This window comes from Strongylocentrotus purpuratus, unplaced genomic scaffold (genome assembly GCF_000002235.5).
Source record: "Strongylocentrotus purpuratus isolate Spur 01 unplaced genomic scaffold, Spur_5.0 spur5_contig_865, whole genome shotgun sequence".
NCBI lineage: Eukaryota > Metazoa > Echinodermata > Echinoidea > Camarodonta > Strongylocentrotidae > Strongylocentrotus > Strongylocentrotus purpuratus.
The window spans coordinates 507,613-519,964 of NW_022145574.1; the positions used below are offsets into that span (position 1 = coordinate 507,613).

Sequence of the window (12,352 nt, forward strand, 5' to 3'; positions counted from 1 at the left end):
ATTTGGCATGGCTATGTGCAATCATGAGATAAAGATACTGTGAGATTTAAATACAAAACGGATTTTATATGAGAAAGTTATGGCAGTTTTAGATTATTTAGGGGTCAACTTTTCAAGAATTTGAGAGATTTTTGACGGAATCGGTTTCAGATTTAAATTTAGAGTACGAAGATGGCATTTTGAAGGTCAGGTTATACGTCGCAGATGAAAGAACATCTCTTAGACTATCTAGAGGAGTTTGTTAGAAGTTTATAGGATCTAGGATAGTGGAGATAGGAAGGAAGAAAGAAAGGCCTTAAAATGGACCAGAAACGGACAAAATGGCGCCTGGACGGTTATGCATGAGTGATTTTGAGAATCGAAGAATGTAGTGACCTTGATGAGATGTTAGAGACTATGCCTATAAAATTTGAAAGGAAAAGGACATGAGAAAAGTACGTAACTACAAGCACTACGTGCAAAACGAATGCGATTTCCTGACGATAAGGAAGAAAACGAAAACAAGGAGGAGAATATTAATGCAGAATGGGGCAGAATGTGAACGAAAACAAGGCAATGACGAAGGTTCGTCATTGCAATGATAGTAATAATAATTGAAATCCGAATTCACATAACAGGTCCAGAGTGTACCTGCTGACGACATAATGCGTGGTCTTGTGCTTTCGCTAGCTGGATCCAGTCCTTCAGACCTGACCAAGGCCAATATTACAATCGATGCTCCGACCCAAGATGACCGCGATGACGTCATTGCTACAAGACCAGGCATCATCGCTCAGGTGAACATTCCACCTTCAGTTGCATCCGTCATTTCGTCCACGGCCCCACTCTCAGGATCGCCGTCGAATGGCAGTGGTGAATATGTCCGGGTCAACTTCAATGTATTTTCAACTCCAGCCCTGTTTATTTCTAAATCATTGCGCACATTCAGTGCAGCTAATGAAGACTTCAATCGATCGGCTAACTCTCCCGTGATTTCTCTCAGTATTGGAAGAGGGAAAGTTGCAGCATTGACCGAGTTCATCAACTTTACCTTCACTACAATAATGGTAAGACCTATTACAATAAATGTCATTATAAAATTGTTTAACAAAGTACACTTATTATTTTGTAATCTGCCATTAGCAGTATTTATAGATAATTACATTTTAGACATATATATATCGTCACCGTTTTCACGAAGTGTCCCAAGAGCGTTTTAGCGTACAGAAACAAATTTTGAGATAAACGCGTTTAAAGTTTCACTTTTTTACAATCGCTGTTTTCACGGGAAAAAAGTATGTGATGGTATTCATTTTTTTGGATATCTTGATAGTACACTTTCTACAGAATGAAATGATATAAGTTTTACGTGGAAATAATGTTTATTTAAACAATAATTAGACCTCAATCACAGAGGACAGTCAGAGGACGGTTCGTGAAAACGAAAAACTTGACATCCACGCTTAGGCTCGTCTTCACGTAGTGGCCCCGCAGCTTACGCGGCCCCGTTTCCCCTGTTGGTTATGTGAAATTTCGTTTTTACGAACCGTCCCAGTTGACGTGCGCGCTGTGCAAAGCAATGCCCATTTGCGTACCCCCCCCCCCCCCCAACCCATAAAAATATATTTGTCATACCTAGCTGATTCTGTTTCCTCGAAATCACAGCACTATATTCAATGTTAGACTCGCATCACTCTGCCCCATCCAGAAATTCATCTTGAATCCTTCACATAATGCAGGAAATGCAATAATTTGTTAGTGACTCTGAATGCCCGATATGGAAATTGTATATACTGTCCTGCTTCATATGTGATTTAAGTTTAATTGAATATTTTTGTCAATGATCAATAGCATATTTGTATACTTGTTTTTTTTTGGGGGGGGGGCACACCAAGCACTATGTACAACTTCTTCTCAATTCTTTCTTTCTCTCTCTCTCTCTCTCTCTCTCTCTCCTCTCTAGCTCTCTCATGCAAACAAGAACATCCCCCTCCTTCTCTTTCTTTCTCTCTCTTTATCTCTCTTTTTGTCGTTTATTACCCCTCTTTGTTGTCACATAAGTCATTATCATTTTAGTACATTACTCTCTCAGACACATTTCTCCTATAAACAAATCTAACTAAATAAGAATAAACGTTGAATAGCACAAAGCAATCAAATCTTAAGATTAATACTTTCGTCTTGATTATGACTGCATTTATTTCTTTGCAATATACAGTAACTGGAATCGTTTTTGTACAGTTCATTTCACAATTACATGTACAATCATTAAAAATTGATAAATCATAATAATAATAATAATAATGATAATAATAGCCTAATAGTTCACTCAAAATTTTATTAAACCGAAACGGAAATTCTTTTTGCCCAATTGATCGTGAGCCCGGCAGCCACTGAGCAGCGCCAGATCGACGTTGCTCTATCCCTTATTGTTGAACGCCAAACAAGGTAGCAACAACTCCCATCTTTTAACGTCTTTTGGTATGACGCGGCCGGGATTCGAACCCACAACCTCCCAGTTGTGAGGCGGACGCTCTACTGACTGAGCCAACACTCCGGTGTAATGAATCATGTTTGAATATCAAAATTGCAACTTATTTAACTGTAGCCCACACTCATGGCAAAAAATACAACATGGTAGCTCTATAAAGAAGGGGGGTACCGGTGTTCTTGGAAAATTCTGAAATGCAAATTCACAAGGCCACTGATTAGGGGGAGGGAGGGTTACAATATAGTTTGAGTACTGCCACAATGGAAGAGGAGCTTAAAAGAAAATCATTAATTATTTATATTTTTTGTGTATGACATACAAAGTTGTCAGCTGCATACGTCCCTGTTGCCTCATAAAATTGCAGATCTGAGATTTACATAGATGTTGTAATCTAACTTTTCAAACATTATTTCTTATTCTATGTCTGATTTCTTTCAAACTTTCACCAGTCTATTACACTCATTTTGTTCTGCTTTAACATAAATCAACTTGTTATAAAGGTTGGATTGCCCTTTGAAATATAAACTATTAGCAATTAATATTAGTCCTACATGCCAAATCCTTCTAAAAACATACAACACTGTAAGTTTATGGGATTAAAACTTCTTACATGCAACTTTCATATGATGGATGACCTTAGTCTGTGCTGTTCTTAGTGAGGAAGGAGGGAGGTTGTCACTGTCAAAATAATAATAACAATATGCTCAAGGCGCTCCAACTATTACCCTGGCTCTGCTAGGCAGCCGCTTTCGGTGCTCACAGCAGAGTGGCAAATGTAGATTAATATCTTGCCAAAAGACATTACTGCTGTGGCGGGACTTGAACCATGGATCCTGTGATCCACAGTCCAACGACTTATCCACTAGACCACAAAACCTCTAAATGGAGGCACATTCGGAGTCAGAGTCTCCTGTCAGCATTGCAGTCCCCGTCCAGTCCACATCCATCTAGCTCATAGTGACTCTTGAACCCACCCTAAGCCTTCCGTTATATCGAAGATCTCGTTTCTTGCCACAATTGATCTCTCCATCACGATCCCACCTAACAATAACTTCTGTATTTTTGTCCATCCTAAGAGGTAATTGACAAAAGATTGTTACAATCAAGTTATCAATAACTCTGTTCAATGATAAGTAGAGAGGACATAGTAATTTTATTTCATAAAACAGGAATGAAACCTAGAAACAGGTATTAAATAAAAAGTGGTTTTACTCTGTCCTAAATTGATATTTTGAAATATACAGTAACTATAAATGAAAATCAGAATATGAATTTAAGGTCTACTTTTAACAGAAAAAAAGCGAAGCATGCACCGAGTAGAAAAGCAGATTTGCAATTGTTTTATAAATACTGTTGCACCATTTATTCACTTAGAATGCAATTTGTGACATTGTGGCACTAAATTCCTGGTAGGAAATCAGAGTGGTATAACTCCTATTTAAAAATATGAATGGCTTTCCTGTGTTCAACACTTTTAGGTTGGGAGGATTGGTATATTGTTTAAAAAATTGTGACAGCATACTCCATGGTCTGTATGGTACTATTGTATTCCATTTCAATAAAAAATGTAGCGGACATCTATACAGTATTTATCAACCACTGAAGATGATATGATAGGGTTCCATATGTATTACTGGGTTTGTTGTCAATCATTGAATTGATATGTTCATATCTAAAGAAGATATAAAATCTGCAGGTTATCAGCAAATTTGTGATGAATGTTATAAACCCAGTAAGTAACAATGAATGCACTTGCATGTACTTGTCTGTCAGATTGAAAGAAACTTTATTATATCAACTTTCAGAAAGACCACTCAATAAGGATCAATATTCAAAGTTAGTCAAGCGTATAATATCATTCATTATTATTTATGGTGCAATTATCGCATAAAGACACGCGTGATGTAGCAGCGGGTAATATAAGAGCATATTACCATACGTTTCACATCTGGGTACTTGTACATGATACATGTATAAGTGATACTTGAAATATAAGAAGAGGATAATTGATAATAATAACATTGACTGGCTCACATTTTGGTTGATATGAGACAATATTGCCCTCAACATAACCATATTGCCCTCGTCTTTGACCCGGCCAATATGATTATATTTGGGCAATATAGTTTCATATTCCCATTAAAGCCAGTCAAAATTATAAAAATATTTCATATATAAACAATATAAAATGTAACAAATTAGGTTAAAACTTACCTTTGATGACTGAGGGGACTTAGCTATTCAGTCGGTCGGTCTGTCAGTCGTTTGGTCTGACCTCCAAACCGTGGTATTGGAAAAGCAATCAGTTCAAGGGCAGAGGGTGAAGATGCTGGGTTAAAAGGAGAATATATTTGATAACTCATGATGGATGCAGAAAACCCCCAACACAGCTCGTACAGGAAGCTATACTGGGATGATATGATTTTAAAATCGCATCTCTTCAAAAAATTACAGGCATCAGGTTAATGCATATTATTTTATTTTTTCTGTGATGAAACAACACAAATTAGTGTAACTCTCCTTCTTCACCCCCTTCCCCCTATGAAAAAAAGACAATAAGAAAAATACAAAATATAAGATGAAGCCTGTCATCTTGTAAGTTGATACACAATAAGTAGCTCAAACATGACATGTTGGCAAAATGAATGTCTGTCACGCACATTAAAGAGCGAGGAACTTGTGTTTGATGCCTTACAATACCATCAACTGCCTAAAACCTTTCAAAGCAAGATCAGTCATGCGTTTATGAAAAAAAATTGAGTGTTTGGGAACCCGTCATCTTTGGAGGGCCCTCCTAGCACCCCCACCACTTTGCGCACATTAGAAAATTACTTCCCAGCATAGTTTTGTCCATGGATCATAGTTATGTAAATGAAAATAGTTCATTTGTTTGCTAAAGATTGACCCCTCCCCCTCGCCAGCCCAACTCCCAATCTATAACTTTTCTTTTGGAGCTAATTTCCTTACCACACATACCTTGTCAATTTGCTAAAAGCTCTCCACATCAGCTGCACAAACTCCTACATGGACATCAACCACTGGGGGTGCTAGTGGTCCCTCATCTCTTGCGTATCCCAGCTGTCTATTCTACTGGTAAACTATGAAAAAATATGAAAAGTATTTGTTTAATTTTTCTGCATTTGTTCAAACAAGCCACTTCATCTCACGGTTGAATATCCCTTTAACTTATTAGCAAGCACATCATTATCTAAAGCAATTAAGAAGACCTTGCATAATTAAGTCTCAGTCTTGCAAACATGGGATGAAACAACCCAAATTAGTGCTAACTCCCCCCCCCCCCCCCCACCTCACAACGTGACGGACATGTGCGCTATACCAGAAGCAACTACGGTAGTACTATTATTATAAGCAACCCCCCCCCCCCCCAACAAAACAAAAAGCCTGTCATCCAAGGCAAAAGGTACACCTTAAGTAGCTCAACCACAACTTTGGTGGCAAAATGAAATTATCATGCACAATAAAGAGGGAGGAATTTGTAGTGGACGTCTTCCCATACCATCAGCTTTATCTTTGTCTTTAAAGCAAATTAATTAAGAGCAGGCATGCGTTTATGAGCATAAAACCAAGTGTATAAGAAGCCGCTCCAGCCTATGCTAGGTTGACCCCCCCCCCCCCCATCCATTAGTACCTCAACAACATGCTTAAAGCTCTCCACGTCAAACTCCTACTTAGACATCAGCCACTGGGAGTGCTAGTGATGGTCTTCTCAGCCGGCTATTCTACTGGTAAAACCGGGAAGAAACATGAAATGTATTTGCTTCATTTTTCTGCATTTGCTGAAATTAAGCCACTTCATCTCAATTCTCATGGTTGGATTTCCCTTTAAATTATTAGCAAGCACAAAATTGTTTATTCATTCAAGCATACCTGGCTTTACTATTCAAGTCTCAGTCTCGTATTTATAACATGAACATGGAAAGAGCTTACGAGGGGGTCATGTAACATTTAAATCTAGTACTAGGAGTACGTAAGTACTAACGTAGTAGATCTAGACTCTAGGCTCGCGCTCGAGCCTAGACTCAACTCCTACGTCGCAATTGCCATTTTATGATTTGGCATTGTCATATCAACATTGACATTGAATTTTAACCAAAATGTGCCCTTGGCTAATTGGGCCTTGCCTTGGAGGCTTGGGCTGGTACTGCTTAATCAGTTAACATAGTTAATGTAAAATTATTATTAATGATATCTCCCCTGCCCTGGCCGCGAATATTTTTTTTACACGCTAGTCTGGCCAGTTTCGCCGTAATACTAGTAAAAGTGCGCTGGAGGTAAAGCCTACATATAGGCATGCACTAGGCCTACCGCAGTTTAACTTGATTGCTCTCTAGCTGAACGTTCGGTCGTTTGTGTCTCAAGCTTAGATCAAGATTAATGTAAAGTTTCTAAATTAAATTAAAATAGATTAAGTTTTTGAATTCCATCGCCCAATGGCTGAGATGGCCGTCTCATTTAAAAGGGCCAGCTATGTCTTTATCTGATGATTGTCATGCACGATGTACATGTTGATCATCATGCTCCTCGCATGTAGGCTGCTAGACTAATATTAGTCGTTTCAATGGTGTTTATCATAGAAATGGCCAGGCTAGCGTGTAAAAAAAAATTGCGCGCCCTGGCCTGGGCTTCACTCTTCAGCGAATTCGCCTTGTGACTCGTGACATTGTTGTTACTGCATGTAACTGCTCCTGCACTTATACATGTTCAAGCTTATCTAAGATACTGTGTTACTTAATACTTAGTAGCACTCTGTTGATAGTACTAGTAGTAGTAGGCGAGTACTACGTACTACTAGATCTGCATACTAGTAGACCGACAATACAACTCACGCAGAAAACAGTGCGTGGGACTGTAATGACCTATCTCGCCATTTCGTAACTTGATATCCGTTTAGAATATGAGTTTGTTTATACTGCTACAGACGATATTATTGAACGATGCATAACATTGTTTTAAAATAAGTGAAAATAATTACCTAGGGCTGTCAGATTCCTCTAACAATTCCGCCAGAAGCACCGGCATCTGTGACAAAGGCTTCGCGGAGCCGGTTCGTGTACGATTATCAATAGCAGACTACATTTGCGCGTAAGAGGCCACTTCGTGAAAACGGTGTTTGCCAGTTGTACCGCCTGTGATACGTTTCGTGACGTCACGTATGACGTAATTAAGCAAGATTAGACTTTGAAAATTACTGAAGTTGTAGACATTTATATACATTGCTCAAAAACGGTCAAAACTCGAAATTAAAAATTTCAACGATTTTGGCCACTGAGGCCACTTCGTGAAAACGGTGACGATATATATATATATATATATATATATATATATATATATATTTATATATATATATATTTATATATAGGGGGAAATGTAAACATTATATGTATAGCAATCTATTTTCTCTTTTTTCTTTTTACTCCTGTGTTTGATTCCCCTCATGACAAATGGGCTTTAAACTAAACCAATCAAAGTTGTCATTAATTCTTCCTTTATGTCTTTTTAACTAACTCTATTATGGGTCTTACGTTTGTTGTTATAGTCTGGATACGTGAATCCCATGTGTTCATTCTGGGATGAGGAGCAGGAAGATTGGTCCCAAGATGGATGTGTTCTTGTTTCTGGAATCACATCATCCGATGATCGCTCTGATGAGGAGATCGTGCGCTGTGCGTGTGATCATCTTACCAACTTCGCTGTTATAATGGTCAGTGAAAAGCGGATTAGAGGAGTGAGAGAATGAGTTGAATGTATCAAATGAAATGCATTGCATATGGTCACACGCAAAGTCACACACACACACACACACGCGCGCGCGCGCACAAAATGTTCGTTGATATTATATATTCGATATTTGATATGTGTGGCATGCTTAATTTTGTTAGGGATGTTATTTGGATCTGCAAAGACCGAATTAATACCCAAATCCCAATTGTTTTTTTTAAACATCACGTAAGCAACTTTGGCGCAAGTCGATTTTTGCACTTTCGCAAACAACGCCTCCTGTGCATCCAAGCATAAACACATGCCACAAAAAATGATGCCAAACGATTTGTGATAAAACACTCTTTCGTAAGATGTATAATAATTAACTTTTTATAGATGATTTTTTATAATAATTAGCACACTGTAATGCTGGTCTTCAATTGGGTATGAATAATATTTTCACTCTTGAGATCAAAACAAGTTTGAAGGTGTGGTGTCTCGAGTGAAAGGTAGTAAAGTGATATTATTTTGTTTCCATTAGTAATACGAGGTGTCACCACTTTCTATTATAATGAACCCCAGATTTCTCAGTTTTCAATTAACGACACATAGACTTTATGAGAGATAATCGTAAAATAATCAGTTTTATTTGAGCATTCGAAGTAGATGTTTCAGTTTGGGCTCAATTTTCTTTCATGTTACAGGATATCCATGGACAGGAGGGTTCATTAATCGAGGCGTACAACATCCTGACTTACATTGGATGCTGTATTTCTATCTTCAGTCTTCTTGTCACATTGGCAACCTACCTGTGGAACAAGTGAGCCCATTAAGAAGAAATAATGCAATCATTAATGTAACACAAATGAGACAGAATGTGTAATTAGTCTCTGGTCGTTTTATTTTCAACTTTATTTTGAAGCTTTTGAATTAATTTGCTTGGTGATGAAGGGATGGTGTGACGAGAGTCATAAATAGGTTGCAATTAGTAATCATTTGTTTGTAGCATATCAATATATTCTACATTGATACTCTATTAACTTCGTAAAGCAAACCATCTGCCGTTTGGTGTGCGGTTTGCAGAGAATAAAAAGCATATTAATTTCGAACATCTTTGGCGTACTATTCTCCCATTTGATACCGTCCTAAAATAGTTACACTCAGATAATTTTATATTCAACACGCGTGGCCATTCTGATGGTTGTGTCCAGTGTTAAAAGAGATACATGTATAAAAGTAAAGCACAACCACGTGATCTCCTCAATTTACAAACATTTCCCCTCGATTTTATTTCGTTTTCTTCTTGTTTGGCGTTTTTGTTAATGTGTTGCCAATCAGGTGATGGTAAACTTGTACATGTGTGGTACAATATTGCTTCGACGCTTTCCTAACCTTATTTTAATGTTCCAATCTTGATAGGGATTTGAGGACCAAACAGGCTAACAAGATCTTCATCTGTCTGTGTCTGACATTGCTATGTCTCTACACGACATTTGTCATCATGATCTCTCTCGATTCAACCAGAGATTATCGTGAGGTCCAAGCTGGACCCTGTGGGTTTCTGACGGCCCTAGTTCACTTCTTCGTTTTGTCCTCTATTGCATGGATGGGTGTGGAAGGGTACAATACCTACCTCATTATCGTGAAGATCTTTAACACCTACATCCAGAATTTCATGATCAAGGCTTCCTTAGCTGCATGGGGTACGATATTTGATTCATTATATCTTTTTAATGGGAATATTGCTAACTATTAACATGAAGTGTATGCATGGTTTTGCAAACGGATTATAGTCCAACAGTGCACATGAATTCGTAAATGTTGCCATTTATGTGTAATTCTTTCGTTATAACCATTATTTAACGACATTCGACATGGCATGTGATTTGTACAAAGAAAACCCGGATAGTATAACAATCGAGATATCTTTATCTTTTTAAAAAAGTAGTATAGTGCCGCCATGACCGTGTTAAAAAAATTGTGAGCTGGACAGCAGAAGAATAACATAAGTAGGCCTATACAAAAAACGGGGAAAAGATAGAGCTTGGCCCACGACTAATGTAGGCTTATTTTGGATTACTAAAACAATTGTATTTCCTCATACACGTATGTCATTACAGGAATTCCTGTACTTATCGTGGTTCTTACTGGAGCTATTGCTAGAGACTCTTATGCTCATGATGATCTGTAAGTGGTAACGTTTGAAAGTTTAGTTGGAATATTGGATTGCATAGCATTAGTTATACTTTATGATCTTCAAATTTCGGATTCAGTAAAATTATATTTATGTACGTTATCGTGGTTCTTACCTGGCGCAGGGGTTGTATTGATCATGTAGGATGCAATTCCAGGGCAAGGCTTGCCTTTAGCGCTCAGAGACTTCGGTGGAAAGCGCTCTATGAGAACCTTTTTTTTATAATTATTATTTAATCTGGTTTTTAGGTATTTGGTATTTTGGTAACTTATAAGTTAGCAAGTACGCAATTTTATTTGGAATTGGTATTTAAGTATCACTTTCGCGGGTATGTATAGTGATCCAAGTTTTATAAAGGCCACTAAGCGAATTTAGTCACCATACATACTAAAATCTCAGATATTGTTGATAGCGTATGGACAATTACGCTTGGACTTTCCATTAAATAGATGATGGTAAATCATCACAATGACATTTTCTCAGTTAAAATGTTTCAAGGACCATTGACATTTTAAAAAAACTATCGCTAAGATAGTCATTATTGATTGACTTAATTCAGTCTATTTAAAAAATGCATATTTACTATCAATAGATGCTTTCTACAATTCTGGGCTCAAATCGGTGGTCTCTTGATTCCCATGTCCATCATCCTCCTCATCAACATTGTCATCTTTGTCCTGGTGGTTCGACAGTTGCTCCGGTCAGCCAACATCGCTGGTCGGGTGAAAAGAGAGGCTAAGGTAGAACGTCGCGAGACTATCGAACGCGTCCAGAACGCGATCTGCATCTTGCTCCTGCTCGGTCTGACCTGGGTTACCGGATATCTTCTTTTAATCCCGTTATTCAGTCAGGTAATTCCAACTGCGTGGTGTATATCTATTGTAAGAAGTATCTTGAGAACTATAATGTTATAATGATTAGATACACCAGCAATACCTCTGTAGATGTCTAGTATTTGAAGAACATGAGAGAGGATACCATATACCTAATTATTATTTATAATGCCAAATTTGTTGTCATTATAACAGGTGGCTCAGCCAATCTTCGTCGTCCTGAACTCCTTCCAAGGATTGTTCATCTTTCTACTCTATTGCGTCCGGAAGCCTTTCATTCGTAAGAAATGGGGGCTAACTTGTTTCGACAAGTTCCTAAAGAAAGAAGCAAGCACTTCCAGCGGTGTGGTAAGCTCGACGGGGCTATCCTCGTCATCTGGCGTGATAAGCAAATTGCGTCCAGGAGCCTCGGATAATTACTTGTTGCCTACCAAAGACGACAAACCCGACCCTATGTGTAGGTTCAATCCGACCTATGATGTTAGCCAGGTGGAGGAAGGAGTCACACCACCAATGAGCAAAGATATCCAGAGTTTCACCGAGGAACAGAAGAAGGACACGGATCGTGATGCAACAAGCACCGATGTCGTGACGGTCAGTCTCCCTCTTGATGCATCTGTCGCAAATGTCACTGAGGGTGATGGTGTTCTCTCCACCACGGATGCTGACACGGTCAGTGTTACTCTAGATTCAACTAATTCCAGCAAAGCTACTGACGGTAACGACTATGGTACTTCTACCAACAATGATGCTGCCATATAAGGATGCAGAGGGTAGCACCAAACACAGAGGCTTTTTATTCAATAATATCAAAGCAAGAATAAGGTCTTAAGAGAACATGATGTTCCAATGGAATACTAGGCAGGGGAGGGGTGGACTGGACTGGGTGTCGACTGTGTCCCTTTCCCCTCTCCCGATCATATTGCAATTACCAATATACCGTCATCACATATTCGGGCAACCAGGTGTGGTAATTTGTTATCATCTTTATTATATTTCAATCATGAATTTATGTATTTTCAATTAATATGTATTTTATCGATGCTGTTAATTATGATACCATTGTTTTCTTTACCATACTTTATAGTGTATGACCCAGAGAAGAGGTCATTTTTTTTAAACGTATTTTTCAAT

General features: G+C 38.2%; 1 protein-coding gene and 1 long non-coding RNA gene across 4 annotated transcripts; one reads left to right on the forward strand and one right to left on the reverse strand.

The window, feature by feature from the left end:
* Positions 1 to 644: 644 nt before the first annotated feature.
* Positions 645 to 11,980, forward strand: LOC105443536 (adhesion G-protein coupled receptor G2-like). Its single transcript, XM_030973608.1, has 7 exons — positions 645 to 1,046; positions 8,028 to 8,192; positions 8,896 to 9,011; positions 9,611 to 9,894; positions 10,312 to 10,378; positions 10,978 to 11,236; positions 11,414 to 11,980. Exons 1-7 carry the CDS (start codon positions 645 to 647, stop codon positions 11,978 to 11,980), a joined length of 1,860 nt encoding a protein of 619 aa, XP_030829468.1.
* Positions 3,244 to 7,788, reverse strand: LOC105440837. Of its 3 annotated transcripts, none has more exons than XR_004061839.1 (5): positions 7,464 to 7,788; positions 6,120 to 6,210; positions 5,447 to 5,568; positions 4,685 to 4,799; positions 3,244 to 3,541 (listed from the first exon to the last, which is right to left on the reverse strand). It is a non-coding gene; the product is annotated as an uncharacterized LOC105440837 (long non-coding RNA). The 3 variants fall into 3 exon arrangements; XR_004061837.1 differs by having other exon boundaries at positions 6,120 to 6,213; XR_004061838.1 differs by lacking the exon at positions 6,120 to 6,210.
* Positions 11,981 to 12,352: the final 372 nt, after the last annotated feature.

Excerpts from the sequence above, each read along its gene's own strand:
- LOC105443536 (XM_030973608.1), top strand. The coding sequence starts at position 645 with ATGCGTGGTCTTGTGCTTTCGCTAGCTGGATCCAGTCCTTCAGACCTG. Across the intron at positions 8,193-8,895 it reads CCAACTTCGCTGTTATAATG|GATATCCATGGACAGGAGGG; the intron begins GTCAGTGAAAAG and ends TTCATGTTACAG. Across the intron at positions 9,895-10,311 it reads GGCTTCCTTAGCTGCATGGG|GAATTCCTGTACTTATCGTG; the intron begins GTACGATATTTG and ends ATGTCATTACAG.